This window comes from Ranitomeya imitator, chromosome 1 (genome assembly GCF_032444005.1).
Source record: "Ranitomeya imitator isolate aRanImi1 chromosome 1, aRanImi1.pri, whole genome shotgun sequence".
Taxonomy (NCBI): Eukaryota; Metazoa; Chordata; class Amphibia; order Anura; family Dendrobatidae; genus Ranitomeya; species Ranitomeya imitator.
In genome coordinates, this window is record NC_091282.1 from 1,164,181,778 (window position 1) to 1,164,206,817 (window position 25,040).

At 45.5% G+C, this 25,040-nt stretch overlaps 1 protein-coding gene across 4 annotated transcripts in view; it reads left to right on the top strand.

Moving 5' to 3' along the window:
• CCDC149 (coiled-coil domain containing 149) overlaps positions 1-25,040 on the top strand; it is a 128,417-nt gene that overhangs the window by 86,256 nt on the left and 17,121 nt on the right. For all 4 annotated transcript variants that reach the window (XM_069744656.1, XM_069744658.1, XM_069744657.1 and 1 more), the window contains exons 7-10: positions 1,975-2,047; positions 7,717-7,801; positions 20,624-20,768; positions 22,217-22,293. In XM_069744656.1, coding sequence (XP_069600757.1) covers positions 1,975-2,047; positions 7,717-7,801; positions 20,624-20,768; positions 22,217-22,293 — 380 coding nt within the window. The remainder of the gene's footprint in view (positions 1-1,974; positions 2,048-7,716; positions 7,802-20,623; positions 20,769-22,216; positions 22,294-25,040) is intronic.

Below are 25,040 nucleotides of genomic sequence, written 5' to 3' on the forward strand. Positions count from 1 at the left end.
GGTGTGCTGTGAGCGCCGACCACAGGGGGGCGCTCACAGCAGGCCGGCATCAGTAACCATAGAGGTCTCAAGGACCTCTATGGTTACCTTCCTGATGCATCGCCGACCCCCAATCATGTGACGGGGGTCGGCGATGACGTCATTTCCGGCCGCCCGGCCGGATGTGGTAGTTAAATGCCGCTGTCTGTGTTTGACAGCGGCATTTAACAGGTTAATAGCTATTGCGCGCACATGTCAGCTGTACAAAACATCTGACATGTTGCGACTTTGATGCGGGTTCACCGCAGGAGCCCACATCAAAGGGGGTGACACGGCATGTGCAGTACTAGTACGGCGCATGTCGTGAAGGGGTTAAAGGACTTTTTTTTATTTATCCGCCTGAAATGATGCTCTATGATGCTTATGCACAGAAACCTTGAAATGATGCTCTATCTTTCTAGAATCGGGGTCTCTGTAACTTTCATGCTGCTCTCAGATTCCATAGCAAAAACATGCTGACAGATTCTCTTTACAAGAATAAATTGTACTTTACTCACCGTCCCCAGGTCAAGCGCCAAGTCTCCTCTGCTGCTCCCAGTAACTGTTGTTGTCAGCAGCGCTGCAGCCAATAACTGAAATGAGTGGCTTTTGCCATCAAATCAGGCCAAAGCTGAGCTTGGTGATTGACTGTAGCGTTGTGGGTGTGACATCAGCGCTGCAGACAATACCACACACCGAGAGCAGCGGCGGAGACTCAGTGCTGGACCCTGGAAGGGTGTGTGAAGCAGTCTTTGTTTGTTTTGTTAAACAGACTGGGCTGGGGAAAGATCCTACTCAATATGTAGTAGGTGTAATATTAATAATATTAGCAAATACCTCCAAATAGAAATGTAGTATAGTTCTTCTGATTCGCTTTGTCGTTTATCCCCTGTGCAGGGCATTGCAGTAGCTTAGGTATCCATGGTTACGGGCACTGATACAGTGACTAGTGATGGGCGAACCCGAACAGTAAAGATTGGGGTCCGTACTGAACACTTAGTGTTAAGGAACAGACCCCGAACACAGACCTCTCCAGGAAGTCCGGCTATGTGCACACGTTCAGGATTTCTTGCAGAAAATTCCTGAGAAAAACCTGAAATTTTCTGCAAGAAATCTGCATGCGTTTTTTGTGCGTTTTTGCCGCGTTTTTTTCCGGACATTTCCCAATGCATTTTATAGTGGGAAATCCGCAAAAAAAACGCAAAATGAATGAACATGCTGTGTTTTTTACCGCGATGCGTTTTTTTCGCGGAAGAAAAAACGCATCATGTGCACAAAACATGCAGAATTCATTCAAAATGATGGGATGCATCATGTTTTTTTGCGGTTTTATAGCGATTTTATCGCGAAAAACACACAAAATAATACGCGAAAAATCAGCAACGTGTGCACACAGCCAGTGTTCGGCACCCAGAGTTCCCGCCATGAGATAGTTCACCGGAGTTTTAGTTGAACCCTGGTGAACTCCGTTATGGCACCGCTGCGTGAGAACTTTCATGACAGTGTGGCAAATGACAGATTTTCAGGCTTCCCGTGCATCGGGTCTGGTACCCAAACCAAAGATTTTTTAGATGTTCGGCCGGACCAGAACATCCACAGGTTCACCCATCACTAACAGTGACAGTTAGTTAGACATCTCTTAGTGGTCGTAAACATGTATACCTAAGCTACAGCAATGCCTTGCCCATGGGGTATGCGACATAGCAAATCTGAAGAACTATACCACATTTCTAATTGGTGGTATTTGCTAATATTATTATTATTACACCTGCTACATAATGGGATAGGATCTTGTAGATCTCCTGTTCATTATCTGCAGTCTACAGACGCCGCCCTCCTGGTTGATTCTCCGTCTCTCCTCGTCACTGCTGGATGTTCTTCTTCTTCCTTCATCATTGTGCGCCTCTTCTCCCACCTTAGACCTCTTCACTGAGATTCCATCTTATTTTTCTCCAGGTATTTGCAAGAGAGATTGAAACAACTGCAAGAAGAAGTTAATCTGCAGAAAAGCAACATTGTCAAGTACAAGGTAAAGTAAACCGCTTCTTGTTTACAAGAGAAGATAGTATTCTGCTACAGATGGATCTGGATAAGTTGGAAACTTGGGCTGAAAGGTGGCAGATGAGGTTTGAGGGTATGTGCACACGTCAGGATTTTTTCCTGACAAAATCCTGAGAATTCTGCCAGAAATTCGCGTTTTTTTTCGCGCGGATTTCTCGCGGAATTTGCGCGGATTTTTTGCGTTTTTTTTTTTTTTTTCCTGATTGTCAATTTTGCTATTGAATCCGCAAAAAATCCGCAAAAAGAATGAGCATGTCCGTTCTTTTTGCGGAATGCGTTTTTTTTGCAGAAAAAAACGCTAACATATGCACAAAAAATGCGGAATGCATTCTAAAAGATAGGATGCATAATGTTAGCGTTTTTTTAGCGGATTTATAGCGTTTTTATAGCGAAATTCCGCAAAAAAACGCTAAAAATCCGGACGTGTGCACATACCCTAACAATGATAAATGTAAGGTTATACACATGGGAAGAAGGAATCAATATCACCATTACACACTGAACGGGAAACCACTGGGTAAATCTGACAGGGAGAAGGACTTGGGGATCCTAGTTAATGATAAACTTACCTGGAGCAGCCAGTGCCAGGCAGCAGCTGCCAAGGCAAACAGGATCATGGGGTGCATTAAAAGAGGTCTGGATACACATGATGAGAGCATTATACTGCCTCTGTACAAATCCCTAGTTAGACCGCACATGGAGTACTGTGTCCAGTTTTGGGCACCGATGCTCAGGAAGGATATAATGGAACTAGAGAGAGTACAAAGGAGGGCAATAAAATTAATAAAGGGGATGGGAGAACTACAATACCCAGATAGATTAGTGAAATTAGGATTATTTAGTCTAGAAAAAAGACGACTGAGGGGCGATCTAATAACCATGTATAAGTATATAAGGGGACAATACAAATATCTCGCTGAGGATCTGTTTATACCAAGGAAGGTGACGGGCACAAGGGGGCATTCTTTGCGTCTGGAGGAGAGAAGGTTTTTCCACCAACATAGAAGAGGATTCTTTACTGTTAGGGCAGTGAGAATCTGGAATTGCTTGCCTGAGGAGGTGGTGATGGCGAACTCAGTCGAGGGGTTCAAGAGAGTCCTGGATGTCTTCCTGGAGCAGAACAATATTGTATCATACAATTATTAGGTTCTGTAGAAGGACGTAGATCTGGGGATTTATTATGATGGAATATAGGCTGAACTGGATGGACAAATGTCTTTTTTCGGCCTTACTAACTATGTTTGTTTGGATTTCCTGGAGCTGATTTCTTGCTCCTGTCTAAGTTTGTGTCATAGAATCACGAGCGCAGACTCCTGGATGGATAAACCCGGAGGCGCGGGCTCTCCAGAGAAAACAACAATGATGAATGTTAACTGAAATGGGATAACTCATTTAATCATGATTTATTTTATTTATTTTTTTTCACTTTTATAGCATTTTTTGTCCTTATAAATTAATTTTTTTGACCATCCAGGGATTTTTTATTAATTTTTTCCCTTTTTTTTTTGCTCCTTCTTTCTATTTAACCCATGAAAAACATTTATGGCATATACTACAGTGTATGCCATAAATGTCTGATAGATCCGCATCCACCTCTAGGACGAAGGGTTCCCTGACCCCCCCTGTTTTATCTGTCATCTGATCCCCGGTGAGTGGAGAGGTGGTAGCACATGCTTCGGATCTCTCATTCATCTCTATGGGAGAGTATCTGCTGACTACAGCAATGAATGGAAAGAGCCGGCACATCGCCAGCACCTGCGCACTCTCTATTTTTACTATATTTTGGCCCTTACATGTGCAATAAGTAAGTCTTTAACTCTTTTTGTACAATGATGGAATGTTTAAAATAGTAAAAAATACATTCCATTTATATTTTCTACCGCAGGTTACCCCTGTGTTACAACCTGCCCTCTTAGCTCCTGGTGGAGGGAAAATAGCCCTGATACCATATCATGATCAATGAGGGTCTGTGTATAACTTTTTGGAAAAAAAATAAACCCACAACAATAATGCATTGTCCCATATGAGCAGAAATCCTTTTTTTATATTTTCGGATGAGGATGACGTTACAGAACATCCTGAGCTTCGCACAACACGGATATCATTTAGAGGCAAAGTGTCATCTCCTATCCGTGTAACAGCTTCCTTCATTAGAGGTGTGAACATGTCCCAGTGTCTCACCCCGGTTATATCACTGCAGTAATTACCGCACACACCATACACAATGTATGGCTGGGCTTCCAGGGGCTCCCTTACTCCCTTAGTTGGCTTTCTTAAAAGTAATTTTCTGATGATACATTCCCTTTATCGTACTTATTTGTTGTTTGATTTTTCCTTCAATTTTCCATATATCTATCTTATATTTAAGCCCAAAATCTCGCAATTTTTCACACTATCCACTAGCCATATATTCAACTCTCACTTCCTGATCTGCATAGAAGGCTTTTCAGCAGTCTCATTATCATCACAGATGGGATTACAATGTCAGGTACCACCTCTATATACAGTAAATAACACAGGATCTACCTATCATAATAAATAATGTCTCTCACACTTCCCATTCTGTGCAGAAGGATTTTCAGAAGTCTCATTATCATCACAGACAGGATTACAATGTCAGGTACCACCTCTATATACAGTAAATAACACAGGATCTACCCATCATAATAAATAATGTCACTCACACTTCCCATTCTGTGCAGAAGGATTTTCAGAAGTCTCATTATCATCACAGACAGGATTACAATGTCAGGTACCACCTCTATATACAGTAAATAACACAGGATCTACCCATCATAATAAATAATGTCACTCACACTTCCCATTCTGTGCAGAAGGATTTTCAGAAGTCTCATTATCATCACAGACAGGATTACAATGTCAGGTACCACCTCTATATACAGTAAATAACACAGGATCTACCCATCATAATAAATAATGTCTCTCACACTTCCTGTTCTGTACAGAAGGCTTTTCTGCATTCTCATTATCATCACAGACAGAATTACAATGGTAGGTAGCACCTCTATAAACAGAAAATAACAAAGGATCTACCTATCATAATAAATAATGTCACGCACACAGCCCATTCTGTACAGAAGGCTTTTCTCCAGTCTCATTATCGCCACAGACAGGATTACAATGGCAGGTAGCAACTCTGTATACAGTAAATAACACAAGATCTACCTATTGTGAGATAGCGCTCACTAACGGGTAGCTGAATACTCGCTTGGCAACGGGATAAATGCACACAGGCATGGTTTTTTTTTTAACACAAAACAGTCTATCCGGTTTATTCAGGTATCATAAACTGCAACCACGAACAGTTCATTACATCACTTCGTATATGGCTTCATCTCGCAGACACTAAACATGCTGGACCTTACTTTGTCCAGTTGCCATGGGTGACCGCATGCCGCACAGTTCATTAGTTCATAAAACACAATAAGCACCAACAGTGTGTGGAGGTACCTTACAGGAGCTCCTGCTCCACCCGCTGACTCCTTGTCAGTCCTCTCTCTTGGGAAGGCTGCCTCACCGGGATCACCAACTTGCCTGGCAGGCACACCTCAGTCCAGACAGACCGAAGGGCGGTAGCTTCCCCAACACAGTAGCCGTCACCGGCTCTGCATGTGCTTGGCCTCACCTCGTGCTCTTCAGGCATCCAGTCCACACACAGGACCTCCCAACACAGAGGCCACTCAGGACCACAGGCTTACCAGGTGCTCTTCAGGGTTCCGGTCCCCACTCTGGACCTCCCAACACCCAGGCCACTTAGGTCCACGGCCTCACCAGGTGCTCTTCAGGGATCAGGTCCCCACTCTGGACCTCCCAACACTCAGGCCTTTCCCATCACAGGACCTACCAGCCAAGCATTCAGGTCCATACACAGGAACCATGTGACCCTCACCCTGGTCACATTATCAACCTGTAACCACTCTCATAGATGGGTGCTGAGTGTGGCTAGTTCGGTCTTTTAAACTATCCCTGCCAGCCTCCCTCTCAAACAACACAATTACTTGTGGGACTACAGGTCCTAAAACAACCTTACATCAGCCTTACGGCTCAGAGTGTCTTCCTCTGCAACACACATACCGGCCATTCACAATAATGCCGGACTTTGTCTCATCACCATAGTTATGCCTGCGACTGCCATGCATTCCTATGGCCTCAATATGCCTCCATGCGTATTCTGGGTAGACCATGCAGCGCCCCCTACCTGTAACAAGGGTCTCTGCATCACACTATCATAATAAATAATGTCACTCACACTTCCTATTCTGTACAGAAAGCTTTTCAGAAGTCTCATTATCATCACAGACAGGATGACAATTTCAGATACCACCTCTATATACAGTAGATAACACAAGATCCACCAATCACAATCAGGGCTGTGAAGTTGGAATCGGAGCCCATAATGGTGGAGTCAGAGTCATGGAAATTGAGGAGTCGGAGTTTTGGCTTACCGACTCCACAGCCCTGATCACAATAGGTGATGTCACAGCACCCCTCCTCTCCCTCACTGCACAATGACCTTTGTCTCTATGAGGACATGCTCATTAAATACTTCAATACAATTCAGAAGGGACTGGGTTCAGTTATTGCTGCTAATGTGCATGTGCCCAACAGGAAGTAGGAATCTAAGATTAGGTCTTGTAGCCATTGTGCAAATTGCAAGATTTTAATTTTTATAGGCAGTGATATCAAATAAAAATGAAACGCTCTTTAAATATTAGGTCATTCTCGGGTGACACATTTCCATGCACTTCACATTTTACGTAGACTTCAGGTTTCGTACTAGCATCCTTGTAATATTTTGATGGTCAAGTAGTAGTGATCCTATAATATTTAATCTAAAAAATGGTCCAGTATGTTTTTTTTTTTTAATTTATGGGTCAGAGGTCCATATCACCTGCTTTGCTTTATTGAACTAGTGAAATGCTAATGTTTGTTCTGTCTGGATCCGCCACTAGAGGGAGCTCTCCGTGCATTGTTATGTATACAGCTCCCATTTAACCCCATAATAAATTGCTGTAAAGAGCTCTCCTCCCAGTGGTGGGAGAAAGGATTATGTACCCCAAGGCTGGATAACTCCTTTAAGTTATATAAAATAAAATTGTCCCCAAAGATGGGCCACCTTAAAGGGGTTATCCTCTAGCAACACTTATCCACTACAAGCGACATGTGTCCGCTGGAAAGGTGATATATGTATGATCCATGGGGGTCCGACTGCTGGGCCCCCACCATTCTCAACAAACAGAGGTCCCTTGTCCCATGTGATTGGAGCAGTAGTGAGCATGTGCGGCCTCTGGTGCAGTCACTCACGCCTGCGCACTGCCACGCGCATAGAGCCAATAATGGAAATGGAGCAGTAGTCACACACCACTCCATTCCTACTTTGGGACCCCAACTTTCGTGATTGTTGGGGTCTCATAGGTTGTGCATCTATCATCTATTTCCTGTAATTTACTGAGCTACATTGGAAGAATGAAATGTGAACCTTGTTTTCCTGACACTGTGGATAAATGAAACTCTTCCGTCATGCTGCAAAATATGACTGATATTCCCAGCCAGTGTGCACAGAGCAATTATTTCCCAATATGTCCTTTCTGCATAACGCGATCCATTGTGTTTCAGAATGCGCTGGAGAAGAGGAAGAATTCCAAGTCAAGCAGCAAATCTACCAGCAGCGCCCTGACGGGGGTGCTCTCTGCGAAACAAGGTACCGTATTTTTCGGACTATGACGCACCGGACCATAAGTATGCAGAAATCCAAAAAGAGAAAAACCGCACCCTATGTCCATACAGCTTCCATTCGCATATTGGCGCAAGTCAATGCCAAGGGGTCCAGCCCGGCTGCAAGTCCATATCCCAGAATAGAAGAAAGACAGCGCTACAACGGTCAGTGATGAAGACCTTACGTGTTTAATCTGCCTCCTGCGGCGACGTTTCGGTACAATAACCTTTATCAAGCACAGTGTAACACATGTTCCAACCACCATTATATACAAATAGCACCACCCCCTATTTAGCGGTACACCAATAGGCATAACAGCACAATACTGAAAAAAGACATATACATATAAATACATATCAAAATCACATTACAAATACTTTAACAATGACAATATCTAATCTAACAAAGATCTACTAGCTCCGATCGCTCTAATGTCAGAAATCCAGCCCACAATAGCACAGAACGCTTCCCCACCTTACAGTTGTAAACAAATGACGTTCCTCCAACAGACATGCAGCATTCCCCGTAACCAGGATACCAGCCAACCCCCAAGATGACCTCAGAACGGCTGCTGTCCAATCATATTCACAGTTCCTTGTCATGTGATCGCAAAAGTTCCAGCATACAGAGTGTATTACTGCGCAGGTCCAGTCTTCTCTCCTTGTTGTCCTGACGAAAATATCCACTGCGCCTGACTGAAACGGCGTCCGTGTGGGACCAAATCAAGAGCGGTACTGCGCAGGCTCCAAGTCCTCACCAAACGCTGGTATACTCTGAAGGGCAGAGGCAGCAGTGCACATGTCCCACATAACTCAGGTGCATCGTAGAATAATCAGACATCTGCAGATGTACTTTACTAATGTCTTTACTTCCACAGTAATAGAGAATCCAGCAGCGCAGGAGTCTGTTAGCATTAAACCTGGAAACTCATGATAAAGAAGCAATGATAGCAAGAATGCTAATAAAAAAAAAATAAAAAAAAGGCACAGGCAAATCTATATAGAACAGCACCAACACATCAATAATAAATATAAGCATATATATGTATATATAGAGAAATCGAGCATTTATCATATTATCACAATCTTATACATATAAAAAACACTTATATCATTATACGATGTGGATAAAAGGCTAAGGAGATATTATACATGTCTGTAACCATACCAACATACAGTGGCGTAACTACAAAGTGAGGGGCCCCGATGCGAACTTTCAAATGGGGCCCCCCGCGCCAAAATATTTCTCACCGAAATTCACATTTTCCCTATTCATTTCGCACACTATAGTTGTGTTGCAATGTTGTGTAGTCTGACCTAATACTGCCCTGTACTCGCTGAGAAAAATGATTTTATAACTAACATGTCCCTATAGTAATATGTCCTCCCTCGCTCTAATTCCAAGCGCACTCCCGGCGTTTGAACTCTGTGTGCTGTTTCTTCCTGGTATGACGCTGCAGTGCGTCATTTCCAGACCTGTGCAGTGTGGGGGTGTATTGGGTGTACTGGTTGGCTCTGGAGCATGCGCACTGCACATTCTGACACTGGCAAGTACACGCAATACTCCCCCACAGTGCACATGCTGGGCTCTGCCCACAGCCGTGTACAGCCCGTACACACACGGCTTCGCTCCGAGAACCCGTACACACACGGCTCCGCTCCGTACACCTTGTACACACACGGCTCCGCTCCGTACACCTTGTACACACGCGGCTCCGATCCCTACACCTTGTACACACGCGGCTCCGCTCCGTACACCTTGTACACACGCGGCTCCGATCCCTACACCTTGTACACACGCGGCTCCGCTCCATACACCTCTTACACACGCGGCTCCGCTCCATACACCTCTTAAACACGCAGCACCACTCCATACACCCCATACATACACGAATCCGCTCACCTCTTTCACCCACGGCTCAGCTTTGTACACCTCGTACACACCTGACTCCGCTCCGTACACCTTGCTCCACTACGCACATACTCGGCTCCGCTATGTACACCTTGTACACACACGGCTCTGTTACATAAACATCCCCTCATTCAGCACCATGACAATCAAGCACAGCAGAGTCCTGCATAGTGCATACACTGAGGCCACTGATCATGTGACCCCTGACTCCTCCCCTCCTGTGACCTCATCACAGGTCCTGTGCGCATAGAACAGGTAGGTGTGTGTGTGTGTGTGTGTGTGTGTGTCAGGTGTAAGCAGCACATCACTCACCAGCTAATGCCTGCCATCTCTCCAGCTTCAGTCAGTGACACGCACAGCCCTTCTGCTAGGCCACATGTCCTTCACTGACATGCCCACTCGCCGCACACTGCTGAAAGTCTGGGGAAGCTGTGGGCGTGGCCAGCAGAATGCGTGCATGACTTGTCTCCTTCCCCTGCTACTTGTTTGCTGGACTGGGCGGGCCCTGAAAACACTGTGGGCCCCGTCGCAGTCGCGACCCCTGCGACCGCAGTTGTTACGCCCCTGCCAACATAACCAATAGCCTTCTCTCAAGGAAAAAGGCAACAAAATGATGAAGGAAAAAAGGAAAGAAAAAGGGTATAGCAGCACATTTTCAAAAGTGAAGAACACTATTGCATATAGAGGAGAACGTCTATTATATATAGTCCAAATTTCTTGGTCGGCTGAACTCCCAAAGCGAGCAATCATCAATACAAATAGAGTAAGTGTACTACAGCTCATAAAGAATGAGACTCCTAAAACAAGAATAGAAAAGTATATAACATAGTTAAAAACAATATACTAAAAAGGATACTGCAGAGAATATAAAACGGATGCTAAAGACAACAGCTCTGTTGGTACTCTATGTTCATTCCCCTAGGATGCAGGGTGTCGAGCTCAAAAATCCGTCTCAGTTCTTTTCTCTTCAAAAGTGCAATACGGTCTCCATCCCGTCGCATCACCGGTACATCATCAATAACTCTGTATCTTAATTGGTTGACTGAATGACCCATTTCGTGAAAATGTCTCGGTACAGGTAGTTCCAATATTTGAGTCCTAATTGTACTCTTGTGTTTGCTGATCCTAGCCTTGACCTCCATTGTGGTCTCCCCCACATAGAAGAGACCACAAGGGCAGGTCAAGACATATATCACAAAATTGCTCCTACATGTGCACCGTTTCCTGATCTCATATCTTTTACCGGTATAAGGATGACAAAACGAAGCCCCCTTAATCATATTACTGCAAGATGCACAGCCTAGGCACGGAAAGTTGCCAAGACTAGGTTGGCTCAATGTCATTTGTAGGTCTCTCTTGGAACTCCCAATATCAGATAAAACCAATTCATCTCTCAAGTTCTTATTCCTCCTATAAGAAAACAATGGAGGTGTTTGAAATCCGGCAACATTAGAGTGGCCCCTGCTCAACAAAGGCCAACGCCTACGTATAATGTCTGAGACCCTAGAACTCATGCCACCATAAGTGGTTACAAAAGGGATTCTTTTATTCGACTCAACCCTTTCTTTAGGGGCCAAAAGATCTTCACCTCTAACGGTCAAAGCCCGCTGTTTAAATTTCTCAAGGTCTACCCTCGAGTAACCCCTTGATAGAAATTTCCGGCACATTTCCTCTAATCTATCATCGATACGAGTTTTACATGACACAATCCTCCTCACCCTCATCAGTTGGCTCCAGGGCAGGGACTCAACCATCCTACGTGGGTGTGCGCTAGAAAAATGCAAGAGGTTATTCCTATCCGTTTCTTTAACATAAAGATCCGTATGTAAACACCCTCCAGACTTGTATACACAGGTGTCAAGAAATTGCATCTTATCCTGAGAACAATCCATAGTGAATCCGAGACCAGGATGTATATTGTTCAAATAATGGAAAAAGAGATCAAGATCATCCCTGTCACCATCCCATACCAGGAAAATGTCATCAATGTAACGCCGCCAGCCCCTAACATGACCCCAAAAACGCGAACCGTACACGTGTTCGCCCTCCAGGACAGCCATATAGATGTTAGCATAAGTGGGGGCCACATTGGACCCCATGGCTGTCCCGCGGCGCTGCAGGAAATAGTCATCACCGAAGAGAAAAAAATTCCTCCCCAGGATGAACTCCAGCAGCGCCAGGACGAACCGTGCACAATCCGGAGCCATGCCGGAGCCAGCAAGCGTCACACTGACCGCGGACAATCCCCTGGTATGTTCAATGGAGGTGTACAGGGATGATACATCGAAGGAGACTAACCACGTGGAATCAACCATATGTATACCTTCAAGAGATTGAATAAAATCTCCTGTGTCCCTCACATAGGAAGGAGCAGAAACAGCAAAATCCCTCAGCAGACGATCCAGGAAGATGGCCACTTTACTACACAGAGACCCCCTGCCCGACACAATCGGTCGACCAGGAGGTCTCTGTAGATCCTTATGGATCTTGGGGAGGGTGTACAGAATAGGGACCACAGGGTGATCAACCTTCAAAAACCTAGCCAGTTTCACATCAATCAGGCCAATACCCAGGGCCTCCTCAATCATTGTCTCCAACTCAAGTTTGAAACCCTGAGTGGGATTTGCACGTAACCTTTCATATACATCAACATCAGCAAGCTGAGACCTTATTTCACCGATATATTGTGAGGTATCCATCACCACCAACGCCCCGCCCTTATCGGCTGGCTTGATGGTGATGGATTTGTTCCTCCTTAGTACTCCAATTTCTTTACGCTCAGCATAAGTTAAATTAGATTTACCTAATCTCAATTTACTTTTTCTTAGCCTGGCTATATCAGCCTTGACAAATTTAGAAAAGGTCTCAATAACTGGATCATGCTCAGGAGGAACAAAATCACTCTTATTGTAAAGGCCCAACTTGCTGAGTGAAAGGCTATCTTGTGGAACCAAGGACACAGGTTCCTCTTTATCTGAAAAAAATAGTGCCAATCTCAACCGTCTAAATAAGGAGAATAAGTCATTGTCAAGATCAAACCAGTTGGTACCTCCAGTGGGACAAAAAGATAACCCCCTAGACAATAGCTTAACCTGAATATCCGAAAGAGAGAGTGAGGATATATTTACCACCAAAGATGTAGAGGCATTCATTTCATCCTCCCCTTGGATCTCGTTGTCAGACCTTGGTGTGGAGACCGTATTGCACTTTTGAAGAGAAAAGAACTGAGATGGATTTTTGAGCTTGACACCCTGCATCCTAGGGGAATGAACATAGAGTACCAACAGAGCTGTTGTCTTTAGCATCCGTTTTATATTCTCTGCAGTATGCTTTTTAGTATATTGTTTTTAACTATGTTATATACTTTTCTATTCTTGTTTTAGGAGTCTCATTCTTTATGAGCTGTAGTATACTTACTCTATTTGTATTGATGATTGCTCGCTTTGGGAGTTCAGCCGACCAAGAAATTTGGACTATATATAATAGACGTTCTCCTCTATATGCAATAGTGTTCTTCACTTTTGAAAATGTGCTGCTATACCCTTTTTCTTTCCTTTTTTCCTTCATCATTTTGTTGCCTTTTTCCTTGAGAGAAGGCTATTGGTTATGTTGGTATGGTTACAGACATGTATAATATCTCCTTAGCCTTTTATCCACATCGTATAATGATATAAGTGTTTTTTATATGTATAAGATTGTGATAATATGATAAATGCTCGATTTCTCTATATATACATATATATGCTTATATTTATTATTGATGTGTTGGTGCTGTTCTATATAGATTTGCCTGTGCCTTTTTTTTATTTTTTTTTTATTAGCATTCTTGCTATCATTGCTTCTTTATCATGAGTTTCCAGGTTTAATGCTAACAGACTCCTGCGCTGCTGGATTCTCTATTACTGTGGAAGTAAAGACATTAGTAAAGTACATCTGCAGATGTCTGATTATTCTACGATGCACCTGAGTTATGTGGGACATGTGCACTGCTGCCTCTGCCCTTCAGAGTATACCAGCGTTTGGTGAGGACTTGGAGCCTGCGCAGTACCGCTCTTGATTTGGTCCCACACGGACGCCGTTTCAGTCAGGCGCAGTGGATATTTTCGTCAGGACAACAAGGAGAGAAGACTGGACCTGCGCAGTAATACACTCTGTATGCTGGAACTTTTGCGATCACATGACAAGGAACTGTGAATATGATTGGACAGCAGCCGTTCTGAGGTCATCCTGGGGGTTGGCTGGTATCCTGGTTATGGGGAATGCTGCATGTCTGTTGGAGGAACGTCATTTGTTTACAACTGTAAGGTGGGGAAGCGTTCTGTGCTATTGTGGGCTGGATTTCTGACATTAGAGCGATCGGAGCTAGTAGATCTTTGTTAGATTAGATATTGTCATTGTTAAAGTATTTGTAATGTGATTTTGATATGTATTTATATGTATATGTCTTTTTTCAGTATGGTGCTGTATCCCTATTGGTGTACCGCTAAATAGGGGGTGGTGCTATTTGTATATAATGGTGGTTGGAACATGTGTTACACTGTGCTTGATAAAGGTTATTGTACCGAAACGTCGCCGCAGGAGGCAGATTAAACACGTAAGGTCTTCATCACTGACCGTTGTGGCGCTGTCTTTCTTCTATTCTGGCACCGGACCATAAGACGCACCTAGGTTTTAGAGAAGAAAATTAGGGGAAAAAAACTGAAACAAAAAACGTGGTCAATTCTGTACTTAATAATATCTCCTGTTTATATATGGCCTCCTCATCCCTATCCTGGTATGCATGGCCTCCTTATCCCTATCCTGGTATGCATGGCCTCCTCCTCCCTATCCTGGTATGCATGGCCTCCTTATCCCTATCCTGGTATGCATGGCCTCCTCATCCCTATCCTGATACACATGGCTCCTCATCCCTATTCTGGTATGCATGGCCCCCTCATCCCTATCCTGATACACATGGCTCCTCATCCCTATTCTGGTATGCATGGCCTCCTCATCCCTATCCTGGTATGCATGGCTCCTCATCTCTATCCTGGTATGCATTGCCTCCTCATCCCTATCCTGGTATGCATGGCTCCTCATCTCTATCCTGGTATGCATGGCCTCCTCATCCCTATCCTGGTATACATGGTCTCCTCATCCCTATCCTGGTATGCATGGCCTCCTCATCCCTATCCTGGTATACATGGCCTCCTCATCCCTATTCTGGTATGCATGGCCTCCTCATCCCTATCCTGGTATGCATGGCTCCTCATCTCTATCCTGGTATGCATGGCCTCCTCATCCCTATCCTGGTATGCATGGCCTCCTCATCCCTATCCTGGTATGCATGGCCTCGTCATCCCTATCCTGGTATGCATGGCCTCCTTATCCCTATCCTGATACACATGGCTCCTCATCCCTATTCTGGTATGCATGGCCCCCTCATCCCTATCCTGATACACATGGCTCCTCATCCCTATTCTGGTATGCATGGCTCCTCATCTCTATCCTGGTATACATGGTTCCTCATCCCTATCCTGGTATGCATGGCCTCCTTATCCCTATCCTGATACACGTGGCTCCTCATCCCTATCCTGGTATGCATGGCCCCCTCATCCCTATCCTGATACACATGGCTCCTCATCCCTATTCTGGTATGCATGGCTCCTCATCTCTATCCTGGTATACATGGTTCCTCATCCCTATCCTGGTATGCATGGCCTCCTTATCCCTATCCTGATACACATGGCTCCTCATCCCTATTCTGGTATGCATGGCTCCTCATCTCTATCCTGGTATGCATGGCCCCCTCATCCCTATCCTGATACACATGGCTCCTCATCCCTATTCTGGTATGCATGGCCTCCTCATCCCTATCCTGGTATGCATGGCTCCTCATCTCTATCCTGGTATGCATGGCCTCCTCATCCCTATCCTGGTATGCATGGCCTCCTCATCCCTATCCTGGTATGCATGGCCTCGTCATCCCTATCCTGGTATGCATGGCCTCCTTATCCCTATCCTGATACACATGGCTCCTCATCCCTATTCTGGTATGCATGGCTCCTCATCTCTATCCTGGTATGCATGGCCCCCTCATCCCTATCCTGATACACATGGCTCCTCATCCCTATTCTGGTATGCATGGCCTCCTCATCCCTATCCTGGTATGCATGGCTCCTCATCTCTATCCTGGTATGCATGGCCTCCTCATCCCTATCCTGGTATGCATGGCCTCCTCATCCCTATCCTGGTATGCATGGCCTCGTCATCCCTATCCTGGTATGCATGGCCTCCTTATCCCTATCCTGATACACATGGCTCCTCATCCCTATTCTGGTATGCATGGCCCCCTCATCCCTATCCTGATACACATGGCTCCTCATCCCTATTCTGGTATGCATGGCTCCTCATCTCTATCCTGGTATACATGGTTCCTCATCCCTATCCTGGTATGCATGGCCTCCTTATCCCTATCCTGATACACGTGGCTCCTCATCCCTATCCTGGTATGCATGGCCCCCTCATCCCTATCCTGATACACATGGCTCCTCATCCCTATTCTGGTATGCATGGCTCCTCATCTCTATCCTGGTATACATGGTTCCTCATCCCTATCCTGGTATGCATGGCCTCCTTATCCCTATCCTGATACACATGGCTCCTCATCCCTATTCTGGTATGCATGGCTCCTCATCTCTATCCTGGTATGCATGGCCCCCTCATCCCTATCCTGATACACATGGCTCCTCATCCCTATTCTGGTATGCATGGCCTCCTCATCCCTATCCTGGTATGCATGGCTCCTCATCTCTATCCTGGTATGCATGGCCTCCTCATCCCTATCCTGGTATACATGGTCTCCTCATCCCTATCCTGGTATGCATGGCCTCGTCATCCCTATCCTGGTATGCATGGCCTCCTTATCCCTATCCTGATACACATGGCTCCTCATCCCTATTCTGGTATGCATGGCTCCTCATCTCTATCCTGGTATGCATGGCCCCCTCATCCCTATCCTGATACACATGGCTCCTCATCCCTATTCTGGTATGCATGGCCTCCTCATCCCTATCCTGGTATGCATGGCTCCTCATCTCTATCCTGGTATGCATGGCCTCCTCATCCCTATCCTGGTATGCATGGCCTCCTCATCCCTATCCTGGTATGCATGGCCTCGTCATCCCTATCCTGGTATGCATGGCCTCCTTATCCCTATCCTGATACACATGGCTCCTCATCCCTATTCTGGTATGCATGGCCCCCTCATCCCTATCCTGATACACATGGCTCCTCATCCCTATTCTGGTATGCATGGCTCCTCATCTCTATCCTGGTATACATGGTTCCTCATCCCTATCCTGGTATGCATGGCCTCCTTATCCCTATCCTGATACACGTGGCTCCTCATCCCTATCCTGGTATGCATGGCCCCCTCATCCCTATCCTGATACACATGGCTCCTCATCCCTATTCTGGTATGCATGGCTCCTCATCTCTATCCTGGTATACATGGTTCCTCATCCCTATCCTGGTATGCATGGCCTCCTTATCCCTATCCTGATACACATGGCTCCTCATCCCTATTCTGGTATGCATGGCTCCTCATCTCTATCCTGGTATGCATGGCCCCCTCATCCCTATCCTGATACACATGGCTCCTCATCCCTATTCTGGTATGCATGGCCTCCTCATCCCTATCCTGGTATGCATGGCTCCTCATCTCTATCCTGGTATGCATGGCCTCCTCATCCCTATCCTGGTATACATGGTCTCCTCATCCCTATCCTGGTATGCATGGCCTCCTCATCCCTATCCTGGTATACATGGCCTCCTCATCCCTATTCTGGTATGCATGGCCTCCTCATCCCTATCCTGGTATGCATGGCTCCTCATCTCTATCCTGGTATGCATGGCCTCCTCATCCCTATCCTGGTATACATGGTCTCCTCATCCCTATCCTGGTATGCATGGCCTCCTCATCCCTATCCTGGTATGCATGGCCTCCTCATCCCTATCCTGGTATGCATGGCCTCCTTATCCCTATCCTGGTATGCATGGCCTCCTCATCCCTATCCTGGTATGCATGGTCTCCTCATCCCTATCCTGGTATGCATGGCCTCCTCATCCCTATCCTGGTATGCATGGCCTCCTCATCCCTATCTTGGTTTACATGGCCTCCTCATCCCTATCCTGGTATGCATCGCTCCTTCATCCCTATCCTGGCAGGAATGATCGCCCTCATCCCTATCCTGGTATGCAGGATCCAATCCCGATCCTGGTACGCATGGCCTCCTCATCCTTATTCTGGTATGATTGGTCCCATCCTGATCCTGGAATGTTTGGCCCCATCCCAGTCCTGGTATGCATGGACCCATCTGAAAAGATAAAAAAAGAAAAACATTACACTTACCTTCCTCCACTCCCTCGCAGCGTCCTGCTCCGGTGCCAGCTGCGGCTTAATGCTTGTAAGCAGTGCATGGCAGGGACGTCATGTGCTGCTCACAAGCAGTGCACGGCTGCCGGAATACTCACCGGGAACGTTCATCGGAGATCGCGGTGATTATCCATTCCTCTTCAGTAGCGCGCAGTGTCAGCCGCCTGCTTCCTGCTGCTGCCGGCAGTTACGTGTGCTGATACTTAAGAGAAATTAATATTCAGAATATTCATTTCTCTTCAGTATCGGCACACGTGACCGGCGGTGGCAGCATGAAGCCAGCGGCTGACACTGCGCGCTACTGAAGAGGAATGGATACTCACCGCGATCTCCGATGAACAGTCCTGGTGAGTATTCCGGCATCTGCCCTTTGGCTTGCAAGCAGCGCATGACGTCCCTGCCATGCACTGCTTACAAGCATTAAGCCGCTGCTGGCAACAGAGCAGGACGCTGCGAGGGAGCGGAGGAAGGTAAGTGTAATGTTTGTTGTTTTCTTATTTTTTTTCTTTTTTCTGACGGGGCCATGCATACCAAGAACGGGATGGGGCCAATCATATCAGAATAAGGATGGGACCAATCATTCCAGGAAGGGGATGGGACCAATCAAACCAGAATAAGGATGGGATCAATCATACCAGCAACGGGATGGGGCCAATCATACCAGGAAGGGGATGGGGCCAATCATTCCAGAATAAGCATGGGGCCAATCATACCAGCAATGGGATGGGGCCAATCATACCAGAATAAGGATGGGATCAATTATACCAGCAATGGGATGGGACCAATCATACCAGGATACCAGAAAGAAATGAATATTCATTGCCCTCCACGCCCATGTTGGTGGAAAGCAGTGCATATTAATTTCTCTTTAGCAGTGGGCATAGGAGTTAGCCAGAGCTGCCCACTCCTGCCTCTGTAACCCGCTGCTCTGCCGAAACTGCTCCCCCACCTCCCCACCACAGCCAGAGTCGGTACATCCGGAATATAAGACGCACCCCCCATTTTCCTCCACATTTTGGGAGGAAAAATGTGCTTCTTATAGTCCGAAAAATACGGTACTACTCTGTAGGAATATGTACATTGGATAAGACAGCGTCTAACATAAGCCCGGCTCTACAGAAGAGCGCTAAGCATGACAAGTATACTCTTTTTATGGAAACTGCTTGACATAAACTCACTTGCCATAAACGTGTCATGTTTTTTCTTGATGCCGCTGTTCTCCTGATTTTGGTGTTACTTTTTTTTTTTTTCCTACGCCTTTCCTTTCTTGAGATATGGCCCCCTTTGCCCTGTAGATGAATCTAATCTCTTTAAGCAATTGGGCATGATCCTCAAGAAGACTCCCACAGGGAAGACCCCCACTTGGCTGTAAAGAGTAGATTTATAGACCGGGAAAAAGGGAAAAATTGTCCATATCTCCAGAATGGTGAGGCGCAGGAACAAAAGAAAAACAGCACAGGATTCAGGAGAAAATCGGCATTTACATGAAGTGAAAAAATTACGTGTTTCTGGCAAGTCGCAGACCCTCTTTAGTATGTCATTACGTAGAAGGATATGCCTGATATGCCGCCATTATATGATCTATGAGGATTCATTATTTGGGACTCCCCAACGAGACTGCGGATATAGGGGCCTCATTCTCTAAGTTTCCATTGGTGCCCCAGTCCCGCTGCCCTTCTGGGATTTGTAGTTAGTCTAATTAATGTGAATGAGGCTGTGCTGCTGTTGAGTGATCATCCACATTGTCGCTGTGAAGGGAAAACTTAATTCTCCAGATCCTTAGCGGCCCCAGAGACGAGTATCCCGCCAGTAATAATAGGGTATCTTTAGAGATACGCCATCACTTTATAAGTAGGAAGACCCCTTGGATTTGCCCAGTGAGCTGCATTAGTGAGATATAGTAACATACATAGTAACATAGTTAGTAAGGCCGAAAAAAGACATTTGTCCATCCAGTTCAGCCTATATTCCATCATTATAAATCCCCAGATCTACGTCCTTCTACAGAACCTAATAATTGTATGATACAATATTGTTCTGCTCCAGGAAGACATCCAGGCCTCTCTTGAACCCCTCGACTGAGTTCGTCATCACCACCTCCTCAGGCAAGCAATTCCAGATTCTCACTGCCCTAACAGTAAAGAATCCTCTTCTATGTTGGTGGAAAAACCGTCTCTCCTCCAGACGCAAAGAATGCCCCCTTGTGCCCGTCACCTTCCTTGGTATAAACAGATCCTCAGCGAGATATTTGTATTGTCCCCTTATATACTTATACATGGTTATTAGATCGCCCCTCAGTCGTCTTTTTTCTAGACTAAATAATCCTAGTTTCGCTAATCTATCTGGGTATTGTAGTTCTCCCATCCCCTTTATTAATTTTGTTGCCCTCCTTTGTACTCTCTCTAGTGACACTGACTATCCGGATAGATTTAATGACTGGGATCTTCATCCGTCACCGTCTGTTCCTTTGTTTTGTGCAGTTCAGGAGCTGTTGTCAGAGGATCACGGCTGCAGTCTGCCGGCAACTCCACAGTCCATCTCTGATCTCAAGTCTCTGGCCACAGCTCTGCTAGAAACCATTCACGAGAAAAACATGGTTATTCAGCACCAAAGACAAACTAACAAGTACGTGCGCTGCCCCCCGATGGCCCCCTGTGTACTGCCCCCGCTGTGTCCGGCCCCCTGTGTACTGCCCCCGCTGTGTCCGGCCCCCTGTGTACTGCCCCCACTGTGTCCGGCCCCCTGTGCATGCCCCCCACTGTGTCCGGCCCCCTGTGTACTGCCCCCGCTGCATCCGGCCCCCTGTGTACTGCCACCGCTGCGTCCGGCCCCCTGTGTACTGCCACCGCTGCGTCTGGCCCCCTGTGTGCTGCATCCGGCCCCCTGTGTACTGCCCCCGCTGCGTCCGGCCCCCTGTGTACTGCCACCGCTGCGTCCGGCCCCCTGTGTACTGCCCCCGCTGCATCCGGCCCCCTGTGTACTGCCACCGCTGCGTCTGGCCCCCTGTGTGCTGCATCCGGCCTCCTGTGTACTGCCCCCACTGCGTATGGCCACCTGTGTGCTGCATCCGGCCCCCAGTGTACTGCCCCCGCTGTGTCCGCCCCCTGTGTACTGCCCCCGCTGCATCCGGCCCCCTGTGTACTGCCACCGCTGCGTCTGGCCCCCTGTGTGCTGCATCCGGCCTCCTGTGTACTGCCCCCACTGCGTATGGCCACCTGTGTGTTGCATCCGGCCCCCAGTGTACTGCCCCCGCTGTGTCCGCCCCCTGTGTACTGCCCCCGCTTTGTCTGGCAATCTGTGTACTGCCCCCGCTTTGTCTGGCAATCTGTGTACTGCCCCAGCTGCATCCGGCCCCCTGTGTACTTCCCCCACTGTGTTCCTATAGGAAAGAAAGAAGAACATCCAAGATGTCTCATCGCACTGCAACAAGGAAGCTCAAGGCTCGGTCATTCTGAGCATTTCCTTCAGATAATTGTACGCTGCAGGTCTCAGAATAACGTTTCTCTCATTTGGGCCAAATGAATCAATAGTCAAACATAAAAAGAGAAAAAAAATCTTATTTTTGTAATGAATCTGGAAATGTGGTCCCAAAAACTTAAGCCCCCTTCCCCAGTGAGAGACCCCCGCAACGCACGTACTACTCTACTCGCTGTCTATTGGACTTTCAGTGTTGATGGGTAATGGAGGACAGCTAAATCTGTGATTGGCGCCTAAACATATATATTCCTGCCTCGGTCATTAAAGGGTATTAAAAAAAGGAAGATTCCCATTGTAGAAGAGATATTTCACAGTGGTCCCTTCAATGGACACATAAGGGGATTAGTACCATTTAGTGCATGAAAGGAGGGACCATCGCCATAGCTGTTCCTATAATTCCCATACACGTCAGTGGAGACAGCCATGACCAAGCCACCACTACATTGGTTTCAATATTAAAAGCATTCTCTCAAATTTGGTGAATAGAAACCAATTCTGTCCCCGTGACTTTGTAAGATGGCCACCTCTTAGACGTTATCTCGTGTGGGATGTAAAATCTGACGTCGACTTGTGACTCATTTTCCACATTCCTCCAGGATTCTCGGTAACAGGGTGGCGGAGTTGGAGAAGAAGCTCCGGACGTTGGAGGTGTCGGGATTATGGAGTCTTCCTGGTCAGTTCTTTTCCGGATTTATTTTGTAGACCGGATTTATTTCTTAGACCAGATTTATTTCGTAGACCTGTATTATGAGCTAATATTACTAATGTCCATGAAATCGGGCTGAGATTTTCCTTTCTTCTATGGTGTTTTCTGTGTGTAGAGCAGGCCTCAGACTAAGCCTCCACATCCAACTGGGAATATGTGAACATAGCAATAATCTCTAAGTGTAAATGGTTAAAATGATTAGGTGGAATGGATTTGTGATTATTTTTTGCTGTTATTACTTTTGTACAGAAACATACAATGCTGCTTAAAAGTTTTTGAATCCTTCCGAATTTTTTTCATATTTTCCGTATTTTTGCTTAATTTTGACTTAAAAGCTAAGTGAGAAAATGTTAGACATTGTCATTTTTTGAAATGAGGAAAATGATCCAATATCATGTCTGTGAGTGGCAAAAGTATGTGAACCTTTGCTCTCAATATCTGCTGTGCTTCCCTTGTGCAACAATAACTGCATCTAAATATTTTGGGTAATTGTTCATTAGTCCGGCACATCAGCTCATAGGAATTTTAGCCCAGTCCTCCCTACAAAACAGCTACAACTCTGTTATGTTGGTGGGTTTTCTCTCATGAACTGGTCACATCAGATTCTTCCACATTTCTACAGGATTGACGTCAAGACTTTCACTTGGCCAGTCCAAAACTTTATTCTTCTGTGCCAATTCTTTTGTAGAATGTAGAGCTACTTTTCTGCTTTGGGTTGTTGTATTGCTGCATCACCCATGTTCTCTTGAGATTCAGCCATGGATGGATGTCCTGACATTTTGCTTTATAATTTGCTGGTATAATTGAGAATTGACTCATATCTATTAAGGCAAAACAGGTCCAAACCATGATACTACCACCATCATGTTTTACAAATGGCGTGAGGTTTTCATGCTGTATTACAGTGTTTTGTTTTTTTTTCTCCAAACAAAATGTTGTAGAGAAAAATTGTAAAATCCATAAAGACATCTCCAGAGGAGGGGACATATCTCCTTCTATTTGAACATATAGGATTAATTAAAACTGGGGAAGTGAGAAAGAGTTGACACTTCACCACCATTGAAGTAGGACCTCTTGTCGTGAATAAGTAATTACAATATGGGATCTGCAGAGAGCCTGCCACCGAGTCTAGGATTTGTATACTCGCAAGTGGAGACGCTCATGGTGAAGTGACGAATATAACGCTTTCACTCACATCACCATAAGGCCGGCCTAATACCTCCAACTTAATTGCGGTTAGATTTCTGATGCTATCCATGCCATGTTTCATCTCTATAGAATGATAAAATTGTGACAGGAAACATGGCAACAGTATCTCCCGCATGGGACCTTCAGGGGCGACGATATCCTGAATGTTGGGGATCTCATAATCTTCTAAAGACCTAGTACATCCTACCACCAGTCCCGAATATGAGCTCACCAAGGGGAGGTATGTGGGTGTAACCTTGATCTAATAAAAATCAGAGTTTGGGTTTGTTGTCATTTGTCAGTTCTGGACATAGTGCTCTGTGGTTCTGTCAGTTATTTTAATGAGGTGCTCTGACGAGTGCATCCCTCCGCTTAGCTCTGGGCTATTTCCAGGACACATGTTAAGTACTTTCCTCTTGTTGTTCCTTTTACTCCATGTAATTGTATATACCGAATTGTTTTGTTCCCATTTTGTAACAACTATATATAGTTTGTAAACACTGCCTACCTTTCCAAATTGAATATATAAAATGTAATATCTGTTCCTCTTGCTGTGTAAACCGCACCCCTGAAGCAATACGCTATCTCAACAAGTATCTACTTGGCCTGTATAAAAGACTGGTGGTGGCAGCTAGATCCTTTTGTTACTGTGGAGTTGGTAGTGATCGTATTGGGGTATAATTATGTATTCCATGTTCCACACGCTCACTGCGAGTTCCCCAATAACCGGCCTAGTAGGGAAAACAGCTGTGGCCTCGTCCATCGCTTATCGGTCAAGTATGTAATTGTTCTGATGATTGGAGACAGCGGAGTTGCGTCCTCTGACACATTACACTTCTCATTTAAACTAAAAACCTCTATATTACATAGTTACATGGGTTGAAAATAGACTTGGGTTCATCAAGTTCAACATTTCTCCAAAAGTTCTACACTCTGTATCCCTAGATTATTTATCACTCACAATGCCATTTGTTGTGAGAAATTCAACCCGCCCTTCTTTTTTTTAAGTAACTGCCTTTACTCCCTTATGTGACAGGGCATTCCACAGTCTCTGTAAAAAACAAAACAAAAAGAAAAACGTTTTAATTAATACCCCCTGGTCTTTTGTAATGAATCATTCATGAGCCAGTCCTTTGTATTGACCAGACATATAATGCGCTCATCTGTCCACAAACATTGTTGCCGTCAATTCTCAGGAAATTATTAAAGATGCGGTTTTTATTCAACGCATTTCGAAGTGACAGGCACGTCTTCTTTTGGAAACATGCCCTTATAGGTTGTTGTTTCTGGAAGAAGTGCCTGTCACTTTGAAACGCATTGGATAAAAAACGCATGTTCAATAATTTCCCGTGAATTGACATCTTCAATAATTGCCAGCTCGGGAGGTATCCACAAGTTCTCTGTATCTTTATTTACATTGGTTTTGACAATCCATAGATCCGCAGCTGAAAATGGACAAAATCACGGATCAGGTTAGCACAATCTGATAAGAATACCTTTTAATTGTTTGTCGGATAAGACCCGAT